Source organism: Coregonus clupeaformis, chromosome 1, assembly GCF_020615455.1.
Source record: "Coregonus clupeaformis isolate EN_2021a chromosome 1, ASM2061545v1, whole genome shotgun sequence".
NCBI lineage: Eukaryota > Metazoa > Chordata > Actinopteri > Salmoniformes > Salmonidae > Coregonus > Coregonus clupeaformis.
In genome coordinates this window covers 37,165,836-37,181,709 of record NC_059192.1, presented here as the reverse complement: position 1 = coordinate 37,181,709, position 15,874 = coordinate 37,165,836, and the positions used below count along the sequence as shown (strand labels likewise).

Genomic DNA, 15,874 nt, shown 5'->3' with positions numbered 1-15,874 from the left:
ACATTCATGTGTTGGTGGAATTTCGGGAGAATTTATCTCATATATCCTTTGTTAAAGTCCCCAGCCACAACAAATGCAGCTTCAGGATATGCGGTCTCCAGTTTGTATAATGTCCTGTGCAATTCCTTGAGTGGCAGCGTGGTGTTGGCTTGGGTGGGATGTACTCAGCCGTGATACAAACCTATGTAAATTCTCTCTGGAGATAATGGGGTCGGCATTGATCGTGAGGTATTCATGTAGCTTGTCTATTTTCGTTTAGTTATCTCAAATTCCTTCGCCCAATGTCCTTTTAAGAGATCAACTCAGGTCTCACACGGACGTCTGTCTTGATGCGAGTCAGAGAGGTCAAGAGTTGTAGTCTTTGTTTACATTATTGCGTGGATCTGTTCAACATCACTGCTGTACAAGATGCATTTGTGATAATGCAGCGTCAGGTTGTTGACACTTTATACACAGGTGTGTTGTGCACTCACCTTTGGGTTAAATACTATTACTGGACCTTGTGAGATAACTTGAGAACATGTAGAGAGATGACTATGAATAAAGCTATCTATGTCTGTTTTGTACTAAAATACATTTTAGACAGACGTTAAAGTAAAGAATGCATGTGACAATGTTTTAACCATGTTATAAATGTGCCACTGTCAACCAATTGGCATGTCCATTTATGGACCGACAGTACAAGTTATATATGAGAGATCAACAATATCAGCACATCTTAAAAATAGCATATCTAACATATCTACACTGAACAGAAATATAAACGCAACATGTAAAGTGTTGGTCCCATGTTTCATGAGCTGAAATAAAAGATCCCAGATATTTGCCATATGCACAAAAGCCATCCACCTGACAGGTGTGGCATAACAAGAAGCTGATTAAACAGCATGATCATTACACAGGTGCACCTTGTGCTGGGGACAATAAAAGGCCACTCTAAAATGTTTTGTCACACAACACAATGCCACAGATGTCTCAAGTTTTGAGGGCGCGTACATTTGGCATGCTGACTGCAGGAATGTCCACTAGAGCTGTTGACAGAGAATTGAATATTCATTTCTCTAGCATAAGCCGCTTACAACGTCATTTTAGAGAATTTGGCAGTACGTCCAACTGGCCTCACAACCGCAGACCACGTGTATGGCGTTGTGTGGGCTAGCGGTTTGCTGATGTCAACGTTTTGAACAGAGTACCCCATGGTGGCGGTGGGGTTATGGTATGGGCAGGCATAAGCTACGGACAACGAACACAATTGCATTTTATCTATGGCCCTTTGAATGCACAGAGATACAGTGACGAGATCCTTGAGGACCATTGTCATGCCATTCATCCGCCGCCATCACCTCATGTTTCAGCATGATAATGCATGGCCCCATGTTGCAAGGATCTGTACACAATTCCTGGAAGCTGAAAAAGTCCCAGTTCTTCTATGGCCTGCATAGTCACCAGACATGTCACCCATTGAGCATGTTTGGGATGCTCTGGATTTACTTGTACGACAGCATATTCCAGTTCCCGCCAATATCCAGCAACTTTGCACAGCCATTGAAGTGGTGTGGGACAACATTCCACAGGCCACAATCAACAGCCTGATCAACTCCACGCAAAGGAAATGTGTCGCGCTGCATGAGGCAAATGGTGGTCACACCAGATACTGACTGGTTTTCTGATCCACGCCCCTACCATTTTTTAAAAAGGTATCTGTGACCAACAAATGCCTATTTTTATTCCCAGTCATGTGAAATCCATAGATTAGGGCCTAATGAATTTATTTCAATTGACTGATTTCCTTATATGAACTGTAACTCAGTAAAATCTTTAAAATTGTTGCATGTTGGGTTTATATTTTTGTTCAGTGTAAGTGACAACAGTTTATTAGTTCGCATTGGAATGTGAACTGAACTGTTATCTCCAAAGTCATTATTTATTTGGGGAGGAAAGAAGAGATTACACCCAGAGCTAAAAACTGCCAGAAAGCAGAAGCGGAGCTCAGCAGTTAGGGGGGCAGTGATACAAGATCTGAACCAGGAGTCATCCAACAACACAACAGATATCTTGAGGTATCACATATTGCCTTGCGGACACAATCACCCAATCATCAGGGAGGGTGATGGAGTATGGTCTCAGGGGAGGGTGGTCTCCCTGTCTCCCTCCAGTACTCTTTGGGTCCAGGAAGGGAGTCAAATTAAGAAGAATTGGGGGGTTGGGGGGTTGGGGGAAACAAGTTAGCAGGGGGGTACGTTCTTATCCACGACCCCCTCTCTGAAGTCTTTAAAGGGATTAAGGGTTGAACTGGCTATTGCAGGTCAGGGGTCTGAATGACAGGCTGGGGAGTGAATGTGGAGGGTGGCTCTTATCAGGGCACTCATGTGAGGGCAGGCCGATGCCAATCAGTTGGCCTGGAGAAGGAGAGTCAGGAGGGAGGCCCAGCTCTTATGAGGCTGGCTCCCACAAACATTCATTAGAGACCAGCTGAGGGCTCTCTCAGCTCAGAATGACCTCCAGTCAGATAAGGCTACTCCAGCACAACAAGCTCTTCTGGGATTATGCTTCACATGATTGTTTACTACAATCAAATAAATCTAATTCAACCCATGTAGAGAAATAAAAAGGGGGCTGTTTGTGTGTATGACATCTAATTACCAAACAGGACGCTACACCTTGAGGAAATATCAATAGTATATTTACTGATACTTCCAGAGCTCGGTATGTTTGAAAGTTAGCCAAATGCAACTGGAGGAATCAAGTATTGTGTGTGTGTGTGTTCTGCATGCATGTGTGAGTGCGAGAGAAAGAGAGAGTCCCTGATGTGAATTTACACATCTAATTGTATAAAGTGCATTGCCATTATCAAAGTGCTGTGCACTGCTGTACCAACATCTTATATCAAGCCATCAAGCCAATAATTCCATCCACTGACCACCATCCACTGATCACTGTATGCTTCCAACCTACCGGAAAGAACTGGTGAAAGTGCTCAGGCGACAGGTTTGAATTCTGTGTGTAGGCTACTTGTTCAAATGGGTGTGGAGGAGCGGAGAAGAGGGAGGGGACGGAGGAGAGAGGCAGACATCGACACCTAGGCAGTGGCAGTTACATCCACAAGACGAGAGGGGATAGACGTTTCTCAATGGACTGCATATTTTGAACCATAGCCTGTACAGGGACCTCAGTGTGGTAGAAACATTTTTCACTCCGTCGTTGATCGTGGAGCTGCGGGAAGGCATAATTGCGAACAAGGAATAAACATGGCCCCAAGTCTATATCTCCACGGGGCCTTCGCTTTGTTTTGTGTGATTCTAACCTGCAATGGATTTAATATAGACTCACGGTTTCCAGTTATCAAAGAAGGGAAAACCAAGGGCAGTTTCTTTGGATTTGCTGTTGCCCTGCACAAACAGACGGAAGGGTCCACAAAATACCTGTGAGTATCCGCGGTGTACCTCCTATGCAAGTGTTCTATCCTCTTCAGGCGCCATAAATTGTGGCGTTCCACTGATAATTCCATTTGGATAGGTATCATATGTTTAGAACCGAAATAAAATGAAAACGAGCTACTTAGAAGTTCCATCTGTTCTTGCTCTTTAAAACACTTTTCTTCCGTTCATGCGCAAGTCTTTAATGTTTCGGAAAGATTCCAAGTTATTTGAAACTTCAATAGTTTTTGATGTAAAGCCTGTTAAGATTAGCCAACTTTCTTTATGAAGTTCACTAGAACACCTGTCCAAAATAATCGGGTATCGGCGCCGTGTTTTATGTTCTGCTGGCTACAATCTCATAATTCAGTGCAAATTCAACATGTCAGACACCTGTGCGCACTCTGGAACCAACGACCCTGTACTTTCATTCAAGAGCTTCTTATTTGGTCAATTGCACAAAATGCTTATTTTATATAAACATCACATAGCCTATAATCTAATTTAACAGAAGTAAAAGAAACATAGGCTATAACATAGACTTCAGTGACCATAGCCTACTGAAGGCTGTCCTTGCTTGCGTGTATGCAATTCATGAAATAAGGTCCACCAATATCGCTACACCTTTTTGAACGGATAAAGAGTAGCTTACCTGTATCCAGAAAAAAATATTTTGTCAAACCCCTGAGAAGAAGCCTACATTTAGTGTTGGCCTACATTACTATCACACATTTTCACGTTTCCTCAACTTTCTTTAATTTCAGTTCTATTGCTCTCTCTGGTTAGTAAGTGTGAGAGAAACAATGGGTTTGGTGCCTGTGGTTAAAAGCAGAACTTGCTGCTCAACGAATAAGGCTTTGTCCCATTATGATAATATGAATGGTCTTAAATTGATGATGTTGTCCCTCATTGGCTGTCATAACAATCCATACTCTTCATTCTACACAATGGTTATTACAAGGCTGTAAGATGTTAATAATAATAAACATTGCACATTTATCTGGCCAAGAGATTATAAACTATAAACAACTGCAGAGCTGTTGAATAAGATCAGTACTTAAATGCGTGTTCCTTATTAAGTGGGCTGTGATGCAGAGATGCAGCACAGCACATTTAGCAGAGATGCAGTGCAGCACATTTAGTTTCTTTTTAAAAAGAACCACCAGTCAAGAGGATACAGACAGTTCAATAGGTATGCTTAGATATGCAGAAAAATATACATATATATATTTTTTTTTTACATAGAATGAAGCATAATGATTATGGCTCTAGATTTCAGTAAAAACGCTGTTTCAGGTGTTTGAAAAATGCAAAATACTCCAATTTACAGACAGGGGGCCTAGCCCCCTCTGCCCCCCAGCAATCCTCATGTACTTTGTGCCCCCTCAGATTATTGTAGTGCATGACACCCCTGGCTGCAGGTGAAACAGGTGTGGCCAGGTTGCAGCATGTCTGTGTGGTGAGTGCACTATGCCGAAGAAAATGTATCCCCAAGGGTTTAACTTATTATGGCTAAAGGATTGGAAAAGCAACTATTGTTTTTCTCTTAAGTATGATTTATATGCATTGGAGTTTCTCTGTCTTGAACATGTACATTGCCTTCAGAAAGTATTCACACCCCTTGACTTTGTCCACATTTTGTTGTATTACAGCCTGACTTTAGAATGGATGGAATTTAGATTTTTTTGTAACTGGCCTTCACACAATACCACATAATGTCAAATTGGCCTAGAAATGTATTGCCTAGACATTTTTACAAATTAATTAAAAATGAAAAGCTGAAATGTCTTCAGTCAATAAGTACTCAAGGTCTTTGTTATGGCAAGCGTAAATAAGTTCAGGATTTGCTTAACAAGTCATATAATAAGTTGCATGGAGGCGGCAGGTAGCTTAGTGGCTAAGAGCATTGTGCCAGTAACCGAAAGGTCGCTGGTTCTAATCCCCGAGCCGACTAGGTGAAAAATCTGTCGATGTGCCCTTGAGCAAGGCACTTAACCCCAATTGCTCATGTAAGTCGCTCTGGATAAGAGCGTCTGCTAAATGACTAAAATGTAAATGCATGGACTCACTCTGTGTGCAATAATGGTGTTTAACATGATTTCTGAATGACTACCTCATCTCTGTACCCCACACATACAGTTATCTGTAAGGTCCCTCAGTCAAGCAGTGAATTTCAACCACAAAGACCAGGGAGGTTTTCCGATGCCTCGCAAAGAAGGGCACCTATTGGTAGATGTGTACAAAAAAAATAAAAAAGCAGACATTGAATATCCCTTTGAGCATGGTGAAGTTATTCATTACACTTTGGATGGTGTATCAATACACCCAGTCACTACAAAGATACAGGTGTCCTTCCTAACTCAGTTGCCGTAGAGGAAGGAAACCGCTCAGGGATTTCACCATGAGGCCAATGGTGACTTTTAAACAGTTCCAGAGTTAAATGGCTGTGATAGGAGAAAACTGAGGATGGATCAACAACATTGTAGTTACTCCACAATACTAACCTAATTGACAGAGTGAAAATAAGGAAACCTGTACATAATAAAAATATTCCAAAGCATGCATCCTGTTTGCAACAAGGCACTAAAGTAATACTGCAAAAAGCAATTAACTTTTTGTCCTGAATACAAAGTGTTATGTTTGGGGAAAATCCAATACATGTCACGATCGTCGAACACAGAGGACCAAGGCGCAGCGTGGAATGCGAACATACTTTTTTATTAATTCACCACAACGAACAAAACAACAAAACGATACGTGACGTCCTTGGCAATAGACACTAACCAAACACGGAACAAGATCCCACAACACACTGTGGAAAACAGGCTGCCTAAGTATGGTTCCCAATCAGAGACAACAAGCAACAGCTGATACACGTTGCCTCTGATTGAGAACCACACCGGCCAACATAGAAACAAATGAACTAGATAATCACCCTAGCACACAAAACACATAGAAACCACACACCCTGGCTCAACATAACAGAGTCCCAGAGCCAGGGCGTGACAATACAACACATTACTGAGTACCACTCTCCATATTTTCAAGTATAGTGGTGGCTGCATCATGTTATGGGTATGCTTGTAATCGTTAAGAATTGGGGAGTTTTTCAAGGAGAAATAAAAAACGTAATGGCGCTAAGCACGGGCAAAATCCTAGAGGAAAACCTGGTTCATTCTTCTTTCCACCCGACACTGGTAGATGAATTCACCTTTCAGCAGGAAAGAAACCTAAACACAAGGCCAAAAATCGACACTGGAGTTGCTTACCAGGAAGACAGTGAATGTTCGTGAGTGGCCAAGTTACAGTTTTGACTTACTTGAAAATCTCTGGCAAGACCTGAAAATGGTTGTCTAGCACTGATCAACAACCAATTTGACAGAGCTTGAATAATTTGGAAAACAATAATGGGGAAATGTTGCACAATCCAGTTGTGGAAAGCTCTTAGAGACTTAACTACAAAGACTCACAGCTGTAATCGCTGCCGAAGGTGCTTCTATAAAGTATTGACTCAGGGGTGTGAATATACTTACGTAAATTAGATTTTCCTTTATTTCATTTTCAATACATTTCCTAACATTTCTAAAAACCTGCTTTCACTTCGTCATTTTGGGGTAATGTGTAGAAGGGGTGAGAGACATTTTTTTTATTCAATACATTTTAAATTCATGCTGTAACACAACAAAATGTGGAATAAGGGTATGAATACTTTCTGAAGGCACTGTACCTTGCAGTCATTATAGAATGCAAACAGGGCACACATTACTTTCCACATGTCCCCAGGCCATTTCACTCAGCTGAGACCTTGGTTTGTGTTTTGCAATACAGTGTTCATTGGCCTTGGCCAGTAACCAATGCAGGGAGGTTGTTATTACCGAAGTGCTTGTATGGAGTAATTTACATAAGAAAAAGTAAGAAATAATTAGCAATAGAAATAGCGTCAGCCTTCAGACTTTTCCTTTTTCATTCATTTCGTTAGGAATTTTTTGCATGTTTGAATTGGTGGTTGCTTGCTTCTCTAGGCAAGTTTAACTTGCTCTCTCCTAACAGCTACATATTTGAGGCTCTGATAGATCTCCCTCCAAACAGCAAACAGTGTTGTCCTTTTGTGTGCTCTTTGAAGAACCCTAGACTACCTCAGTTGTATTTAGGATTTCCTCTTGCCAATTAAACTGGCCATATCATTCTGCAGCATCCATGAGAAGTGTATTTCCTTTGATCTCTGATTTTTGTTTTGTGCTAGTCGTAATTGCTAGTAATTTATTGCGTGTGCTAAGCAGGAAAGAGAATTGTAAACCAAGCCCTGCACTTCCTGTGAGCTAACCATTGACGCGCAGAACTGGGAATTGATGACGCCTCCCTTTGTCCGATTAAGCCTCCGCCTGTCTGTTTCATCTGCTCTAAGTGGTGGATTGATGTGTTAAACTGAGAGTTCGTTCTTGGTCAGTCAATGCAATGGATGGTTGTGTCATGCTGACACTTGATCGATGCACCATCTTTGCTCTGTCCCCTGAGGGATGGTGTCATCGTCCAGAAGTTGCAACATAAGAAGGGGACCACATGGCCATGGTAATGAGGCTGGAAGCCTGTGGGACTTGGTGACAAGGCCCCTGTTTGGAGCTGTAACAGATTTATCAGTAGAAGGAGTGGAAGACCCTGCAGCCAAAATGTAATCACTGGTTTCACCTTTTAGTGCAGTGTTATTTACACTCTTAGCTTAACTCCTTACCTTCACAACAGCACATCCCACTGAAGTCATTACAGATTTATAACAATGTATAAATTAACTAGTGTAAGTATAATAGATGAAATATTGTCTTTATTCTATGCCATTCATGCAAAGTATGTGAACCAGCATGCTTTTGTATGATACTATACAGTATTTACTGGAGGATAAGTTAATTTGGCATGTTTTTGGACAATTCTGAAGAGACACGAGAATGTTTAAATCAGGAGGATTTCAATGTCCTGTCTGTTCCATCTCTGTGTTGTCTGGGCTTTACAGTATGGGTCTAGTGTCACCACAGTAAGGGCTGACCACAAAGTTGTTCATTACACACATTTCCCCATTAGTAGAGAGAGAGAGAGTGCGAATATGTGAAAAATGTTTGAGGGCTTAATAAACCAACCAGTCACGACATGTATAAAATTTAAAGTGGGCATTCTTTGTGTACAGTTGAAGTCAGAAGTTTATATACACTCAGGTTGGAGTCATTAAAACTAGTTTTTTCAACCACTCCACAAATTTCTTGTTAACAAACTATAGTTTTGGCAAGTCGGTTAGGACATCTACTTTGTGCATGACACAAGTCATTTTTCCAACAATTGTTTACAGACAGATTATTTCACTTAGAATTCCCTGTATCACAATTTGAGTGGGTCAGAAGTTTACATACACTAAGTTGACTGTCCCTTTAAACAGCTTGGAAAATTCCAGAAAATGATCTCATGGCTTTAGAAGCTTCTGATAGGCTAATTGACATCATTTGAGTCAATTGGAGGTGTACCTGTGGATATATTTCAAGGCCTACCTTCAAACTCAGTGCCTATTTGCTTGACATCATGGGAAAATCAAAAGAAATCAGCCAAGACCTCAGAAAAAAAATTGTAGACCTCCACAAGTCTGGTTCATCCTTGGGAGCAATTTCCAAACGCCTGACGGTACCACGTTCATCTGTACAAACAATAGTACGCAAGTATAAACACCATGGGACCACGCAGCCGTCATACCACTCAGGAAGGAGACGCATTCTGTCTCCTAGAGATGAATGTACTTTGGTGCGAAAAGTGCAAATCAATCCCAGAACAACAGCAAAGGACCTTGTGAAGATGCTGGAGGAAACAGGTACAAAAGTATCTATATCCACAGTAAAACGAGTCCTATATCGACATAACCTGAAAGGCCGCTCAGCAAGGAAAAAACCACTGCTCCAAAACCGCCATAAAAAAGCCAGACTACGGTTTGCAACTGCACATGGGGACAAGATCGTACTTTTTGGAGAAATGTCCTCTGGTCTGATGAAACAAAAATAGAACTGTTTGGCCATAATGACCATTGTTATGTTTGGAGGAAAAAGGGGGTCGCTTGCATGCCGAAGAACACCATCCCAACCGTGAAGCACGGGGGTGGCAGCATTATGCTGTGGGGGTGCTTTGCTGCAGGAGGGACTGGTGCACTTCACAAAATAGATGGCATCATGAGGAAGGAAAATTATGTGGATATATGGAAGCAACATCTCAAGACATCAGTCAGGAAGTTAAAGCTTGGTCGCAAATGGGTCTTCCAAATGGACAATGACCCCAAGCATACTTCCAAAGTTGTGGCAAAATGGCTTAAGGACAACAAAGTCAAGGTATTGGAGTGGCCATCACAAAGCCCTGACCTCAATCCTATAGAACATTTGTGGGCAGAACTGAAAAAGTGTGTGCGAACAAGGAGGCCTACAAACCTGACTCAGTGTTACACCAGCTCTGTCAAGAGGAATGGGCCAAAATTCACCCAACTTAATGTGGGAAGCTTGTGAAAGGCTACCCGAAACGTTTGACCCAAGTTAAACAATTTGAAGGCAATGCTACCAAATACTAATTGACCCTCTGGGAATGTGATGAAAGAAATAAAAGCTGAAATAAATCATTCTCTCTACTATTATTCTGACATTTCACATTCTTAAAATAAAGTGGTGATCCTAACTGACCAAAGACAGGGAATTTTGACTAGGATTAAATGTCAGGAGTTTAAATATACTGTATTTGGCTAAGGTATATGTAAACTTCCGACTTCAACTGTATGTATGTGTCAGGTCAAGGATAGGATTAAAGGGTTTCGAGACAGTTTGTCTCATGCAATGGAGAAGAGCTGGGATGGTTTAAAGCAGTGGTCACCAAACTTTTCTGAGCCGAGATCACTTTCTAAGTCATAATACATGCCAAGATCCAGTGTGGGTAAGGTTAGGGTTAGGTTTAAAATCACATTTTAAGAAGATAAATGGTAGAAATAGGCGGGTTTATTACTTTGTGGCTTTGGTAACTAGTGACGACCCAGTCTCAGCGGAGAGCATCAGAGGGTCCTCCTCTCACCGTCGGACCATCGCTCAGCTCTCCCCCCTTCGCTAATACTGACCAAAAAGGGGAAACCGTCTTCGAGCTGATGGCGAAACTCGTGTCACACCGCATTATTTCTGGCTCATGCAAAAATTAATGTTGTTACTCCTTTGACCAGAGAAAGTGAAATATTCCTCATTATTAAAAAACACACAGTCGCTAATAATAATGATAACGCAAGCCTATCGATACACTTTGCTACTCATTCATTGAAGCTGCAGTGCTGGTTGCAGCGCGAGTGGAGATGCGCATTTCATGGCTTATAACAGTGTTGAATAAAAAGTGTTGACAGTGCTGAATAAAAACTTAAACATAAACTCACTCATAAAACAGCAGCTCTTTGCTGTATTCGTTGACAGTTTCTCTCTAGTCATGGTTTTAGACGTTTTGAAATCACAGTATCAACTTACTTTGCTGTGTGCTCAAGGAAGCTGCAGAGTGCAGACACGGTGATCTGATCGATCCGATTGGCTAGCGGTAGGCCTATAGGTGCACTTGATTTGCTCTCCAGGCACGCCGAGTAGGCGGAATTTGTATCTTCAGACACATGAAATGGTTCAAAATGGGCACACTTCGCCTACCCGGCGTGCAGGGCAGCTGAAACAAGTGCACCTACTGCTAACAGTGCGAGACAGAAAAAAGGAATGCAAGGCTTTATCGTTGTTTTTATATACATTTTTCACAATCGACTACGAATGCCTTGGAGATCGACCAGTCGATCGCGTTCAACCATTTGGTGACCACTGGTTTAAAGTGAATGCCGTCATCCAGTTTGACTGATTCCAGGACAGTACTTAAACTCAGATGAAGCAACGAGATTTGAGAGTTTCTCTGGCCATTGTGGAGAAGCTTGATGGAGATAGAGAAAACTCAGACCCCCCAAGTCAAGATCTGGTGCCTGGATAGCGTTGCACATTCCTCACACAGTACCTGTACCTGTCTGAAGCCAAACATGGCATTCTTCCCTGCACCCTCACCCCTCCCTTCCTATCACATTCACATCCACCACACACTTCAGAGATTTCTTTCTGCAGAGGGTCTTTCTTGTTCTCTATTGGAGGAGGGAGGAGGTAGCAATGCTGTCAGCTGGTCTCTGATTGGCTCCTTTCAGGCCTCTGACCCGTGGTATGCCTGGAATGTTTCACCCTTCCCCGAACACTCGACCTGCCTGGTTGCAGGTTGGGACATGGATGAAATGAGTTTGGGGGGAATTCACAATTCAGCAACTCTTGGACGTGTCTTCAATCTTCTGTCTTGTTCAAACTTCAGCAATAGACAGACAAGCTGGTCTGTCACTTCCCAACCTAGATTAAGTTTATGAATCACAGCACTCCTAAATAGGCCAATCAATGGTCATCATTCCTCACGTCTCCAATGCTTTTAATCAGAGGGGAGAGGTGCAATTTAGCCATCTCATCTCTCTGAGGGCCGTGGCCCCTGGCCATGAAAACTCTGCCTTTAATTTGATGGGGCCTTCCCCTATTTCTCTCCTCTCTTCACTGAGGTGCAAAGTACTGTAGATTGCTGTCAGACCTTTTATAGACAAACTGCAGGTTTGCTGTTCTGACAGGTTCCCGTGTTTGAAAAAGCATTGAGCTTCGGTTCAGTTCAGTTCACCTACAGTGCCTTCAGAATTTATTCACACCCCTTGACCTTATCCACATTGTTGTGTTACAGCCTGAATTTGAAATTGATTAAATTGAGATTTTTTGTCACTGGCTTACACACAATACCCCATAATGTGGAATTATGTTTTTAATTGTTTTTACAAATTAATAAAAAATGAAAAGCTGAAATGTCTTGAGTCAATAAGGATTCAACCCCTTTGTTATGGCAAGCCTACATAAGTTCAGGAGTAACACTTTGCTTAACAAGTCACATAATAAGTTGCTTAGACTCACTCTGTGTGCAATAACAGTGTTTAACATGATTTTTGAATGACTACCTCATCTCTGTACCCCACACATACAGTGCCTTCAGAAAGTATTCATACCCCTTGTTCCACATTTTGTTGTGTTAAAGCCTGAATTGAAAATGTATTCAATATATGTTTTTTCTCACTCATATACACTAATTACCCGATAATGACAAAGTGAAAACATGTTTTTAGAAATTTTTGCAAATGTATTGGTTGTCTAGCAATGATCAACAACTAATTTGACAGAGCTTGAAGAATTTTGAAAAGAATAATGGGCAAATGTTAAACAATCCAGGTGTGGAAAGCTCTTAGAGACTTACCCACAAAGACTCACAGCTGTAATCGCTGCCAAAGGTACTTCTACAAAGTATGGACTCAGGGGTGTGAATACTTATGTAAATGAGCTATTTCTGTATTTCATTTTCAATACATTTGCAAAGATTTGTAAAGACATTTTCCGTTTTTTCATGACAGGGTATTGCGTGTAGATGGGTGAGAAAAAAATATATTCAATCCATTTTGAATTCATGCTGTAACACAACAAAATGTGGAATAAGTCAAAGGGTATGAATACTTTCTGAAGGCACTGTATGTCACCTCCCTCTCTCGCTGTGCTTAGGCTCTATGTAAAACAATATGAGGATTCATTGTTGTACATTATAGGCTTGGCCTACTTTTTTCCTTCCAATTAATTTCTCCACTGCCTGAGAACTGTAAAATATGGACTAACAAAATAATTAGGGCAGAAAAATGTCCTTCCACATGATGGCCAAATGAGGAAGACTGGTTTGTTGGACTTGGCTGGGCTCCAACATTTCTTCTCTGGTTGTAGGCTTTGTCTTCAGAAGTAGGCCTTTCAAAGCACCAACGTCATGCCACAGTGACAAGACTGGCTGATCAGAGACCTGTGCTGTCATGTGTCCATTAGGCCCACATACATGTATGACATGATATTCTATACAGATCATGTTTGCTGTCAAATCTTTGTGACGGAACTCATCTGAAGTCTTTTTTTCTTCATGAGAATTGCAGTAAAATATATTTATGAGTCACTGTAACCTATTCTTTATCCATAAAGTAATCTCTTGAAATAAGACCTTCATTGAAAGTCTCAGCAGCTGTGAAGTGTAAATGATGATTCTTTGATGCAGGGGAAATGGGAATTTATTCATGTCAATAGTTGTCGTCGTTAGTGCATTAGCCTTCTGTAACTTTCTCTGTTGTCTACCGTTGTAGTGCATTAGGACATTGGCAAAATCCATAAGTCAGTGCCAATGCTATTTCCAAGATACATCTTTTAAAAGCACAGTAATGTATGGGATGTAAGCTTGATCTTGTAGCATTGAATCGACAGAATTATTTATAATTTTTGATTAGTTTAGAGTTTAGATTATGAGCAGCAGTTATTAGCCTACACTCTTAGAAAAAAAGGTGCAATCTAGAACCTAAAATGGTTATTCGTCTGTCCCCATAAGGAGAACCCTTTGAAGAACCCTTTTTGGTTCCAGGTAGAACCAATGATTTATATATACACCAGATGACTGATAGGGGGCACTGTGTTGAAGCCACTGTGCCTCCATCTTGGCACTCCCTCACAATTGTAAAACATATTGGAACCTATAGAAATGCATTTATTAATGTCTACATTCAATTTTGCCACATTTATTATATTACAGACACCTTAATGCATAGTTTAAAATTATAAAATATGAAAATATAAAAATATATACAGTACCAGTCAAAAGTTTGGACACACCTACTCATTCAAAGGTTTTCCTTTATTTGTACTATTTTCTACATTGTAGAATAATAGTGAAGGGCTGTAAGTAAGCATTTCACGGTAACATCTACACCTGGTGTATTCGGCGCATGTGGCAGATAAAATTTGATTTGATTTGATTTTAAACTATGAAATAACACATATGGAATCATGTAGTAACCAAAAAAGTGTTAAACAAATATTTTAGATTTTAGATTCTTCAAAGTAGCCACTTTTTGCCTTGATGACAGCTTTGCACACTCTTGGCATTTTCTCAACCAGCTTCATGAGGAATGCTTTTCCAACAGTCTTGAAGGAGTTCCCACATATTCCTTCACTCTGCGGTCCAACTCATCCCAAACCATCTCAATTGGGTGGAGGCCAGGTCATCTGATGCAGCACTCCATCACTCTCCTTCTTGGTCAGATAGCCCTTACACAGCCTTTTTGGTTACTACATGATTCCATATGTGTTATTTCATAGTTTTGATGTCTTCACTATTATTCTACAATGTAGAAAATAGTAAAAATAAAGAAAAACCCTGGAATGAGTAGGTGTGTCCACACTTTTGACTGGTTCTGTATATATTTAAGAAAATTCCTTAAAGTATAATTTTTGGAGATAACTAATGTTATTGTCCCCACTACACCAAAAAAAAAAAAAAACGTTAATACATTTAATTGAAATACTGTAGAATTCCATTCATTCCTATGGAGGACTACTCCTACTAGGGTGTGCCAATATGTCCGACCGGTTGCTTCAAAGCCTCTCAATGGCCAATAGATAACATAATCAATCCAGGGTTTATATACAGTACATCATTTTGTAGAACCCTTTTGGTTCCAGGTAGAACCCTTTTGAGTTCTATGTAAAACACTTTACACAGAGGGTTCTACATGGAACCCAAAAGAGTTCTACCTGGATCCAAAAAGGGTTCTATCTGGAACCAAAAAGGGTTCTCCTATGTGGACAGCTGAAGAACCCTTTTGGAAATTTGAATTTTTATTTGGATTATAATTAATGGACATCTTTGTAAGGGTTGATACATTTTTCATAAAGGAAAATCAAGTCTGAAATGTGTGGAAATTACAAACTTCAGAAGCTTTTTTAAATACACAACAAGTTTCAAATTAAGATCCTACATATGTACACTGTGATTAGTTTAGACAGTATCTCATAATGGAAAAAAATAGTCTATTTTTATGCTGGGTCAAATTTGCTGTAGGCATATTTCCTTGCTATTTCATGGGATTTTTGAGTATATTATGACTATCCATGGCAATGAACAATAGTCATAATGGCATTTACGATCCGTATCAAATTGCTTAGAGATAGCATGGCATCCCTCAGTGTGTGTAACATTAGAATGAATGACTGCTTCTAATAACATGTTGTGATGAATGAACCCCAGCTGGTCATTAGCCCCCCCCCCCCCACACACACTATCGCCCAGTATCTCTACCATGGAAAATCCCTCTAGAGGGGCTTTCACTAGGGACTACCTGCAGAGATGACTCTGCTTCTACCCTACAAACACAGGAACACATCCTTTGTCCCCTCTCTGGTTGTATAAACAGGTTAAAAAAGCATGGAGTTACGACTTGCCATGGTGCCTTAGGTCCCTAATGGGGTATATATGGTCGCCAAGGGAGCAACATGCTATCTTTCACTCTGCATGTC

The 15,874-nt window shown here is 40.8% G+C and overlaps 1 protein-coding gene across 1 annotated transcript in view; it reads left to right on the top strand.

The window, feature by feature from the left end:
- The first annotated feature begins 3,081 nt into the window (after positions 1–3,081).
- Positions 3,082–15,874, top strand: part of itga3b (integrin, alpha 3b) — a 58,472-nt gene continuing 45,679 nt past the window's right edge. Inside the window, exon 1 of the mRNA XM_041878421.2 lies at positions 3,082–3,424. Within this exon, the coding sequence (XP_041734355.2) occupies positions 3,249–3,424 (176 nt within the window). The 5' untranslated portion in view covers positions 3,082–3,248. The remainder of the gene's footprint in view (positions 3,425–15,874) is intronic.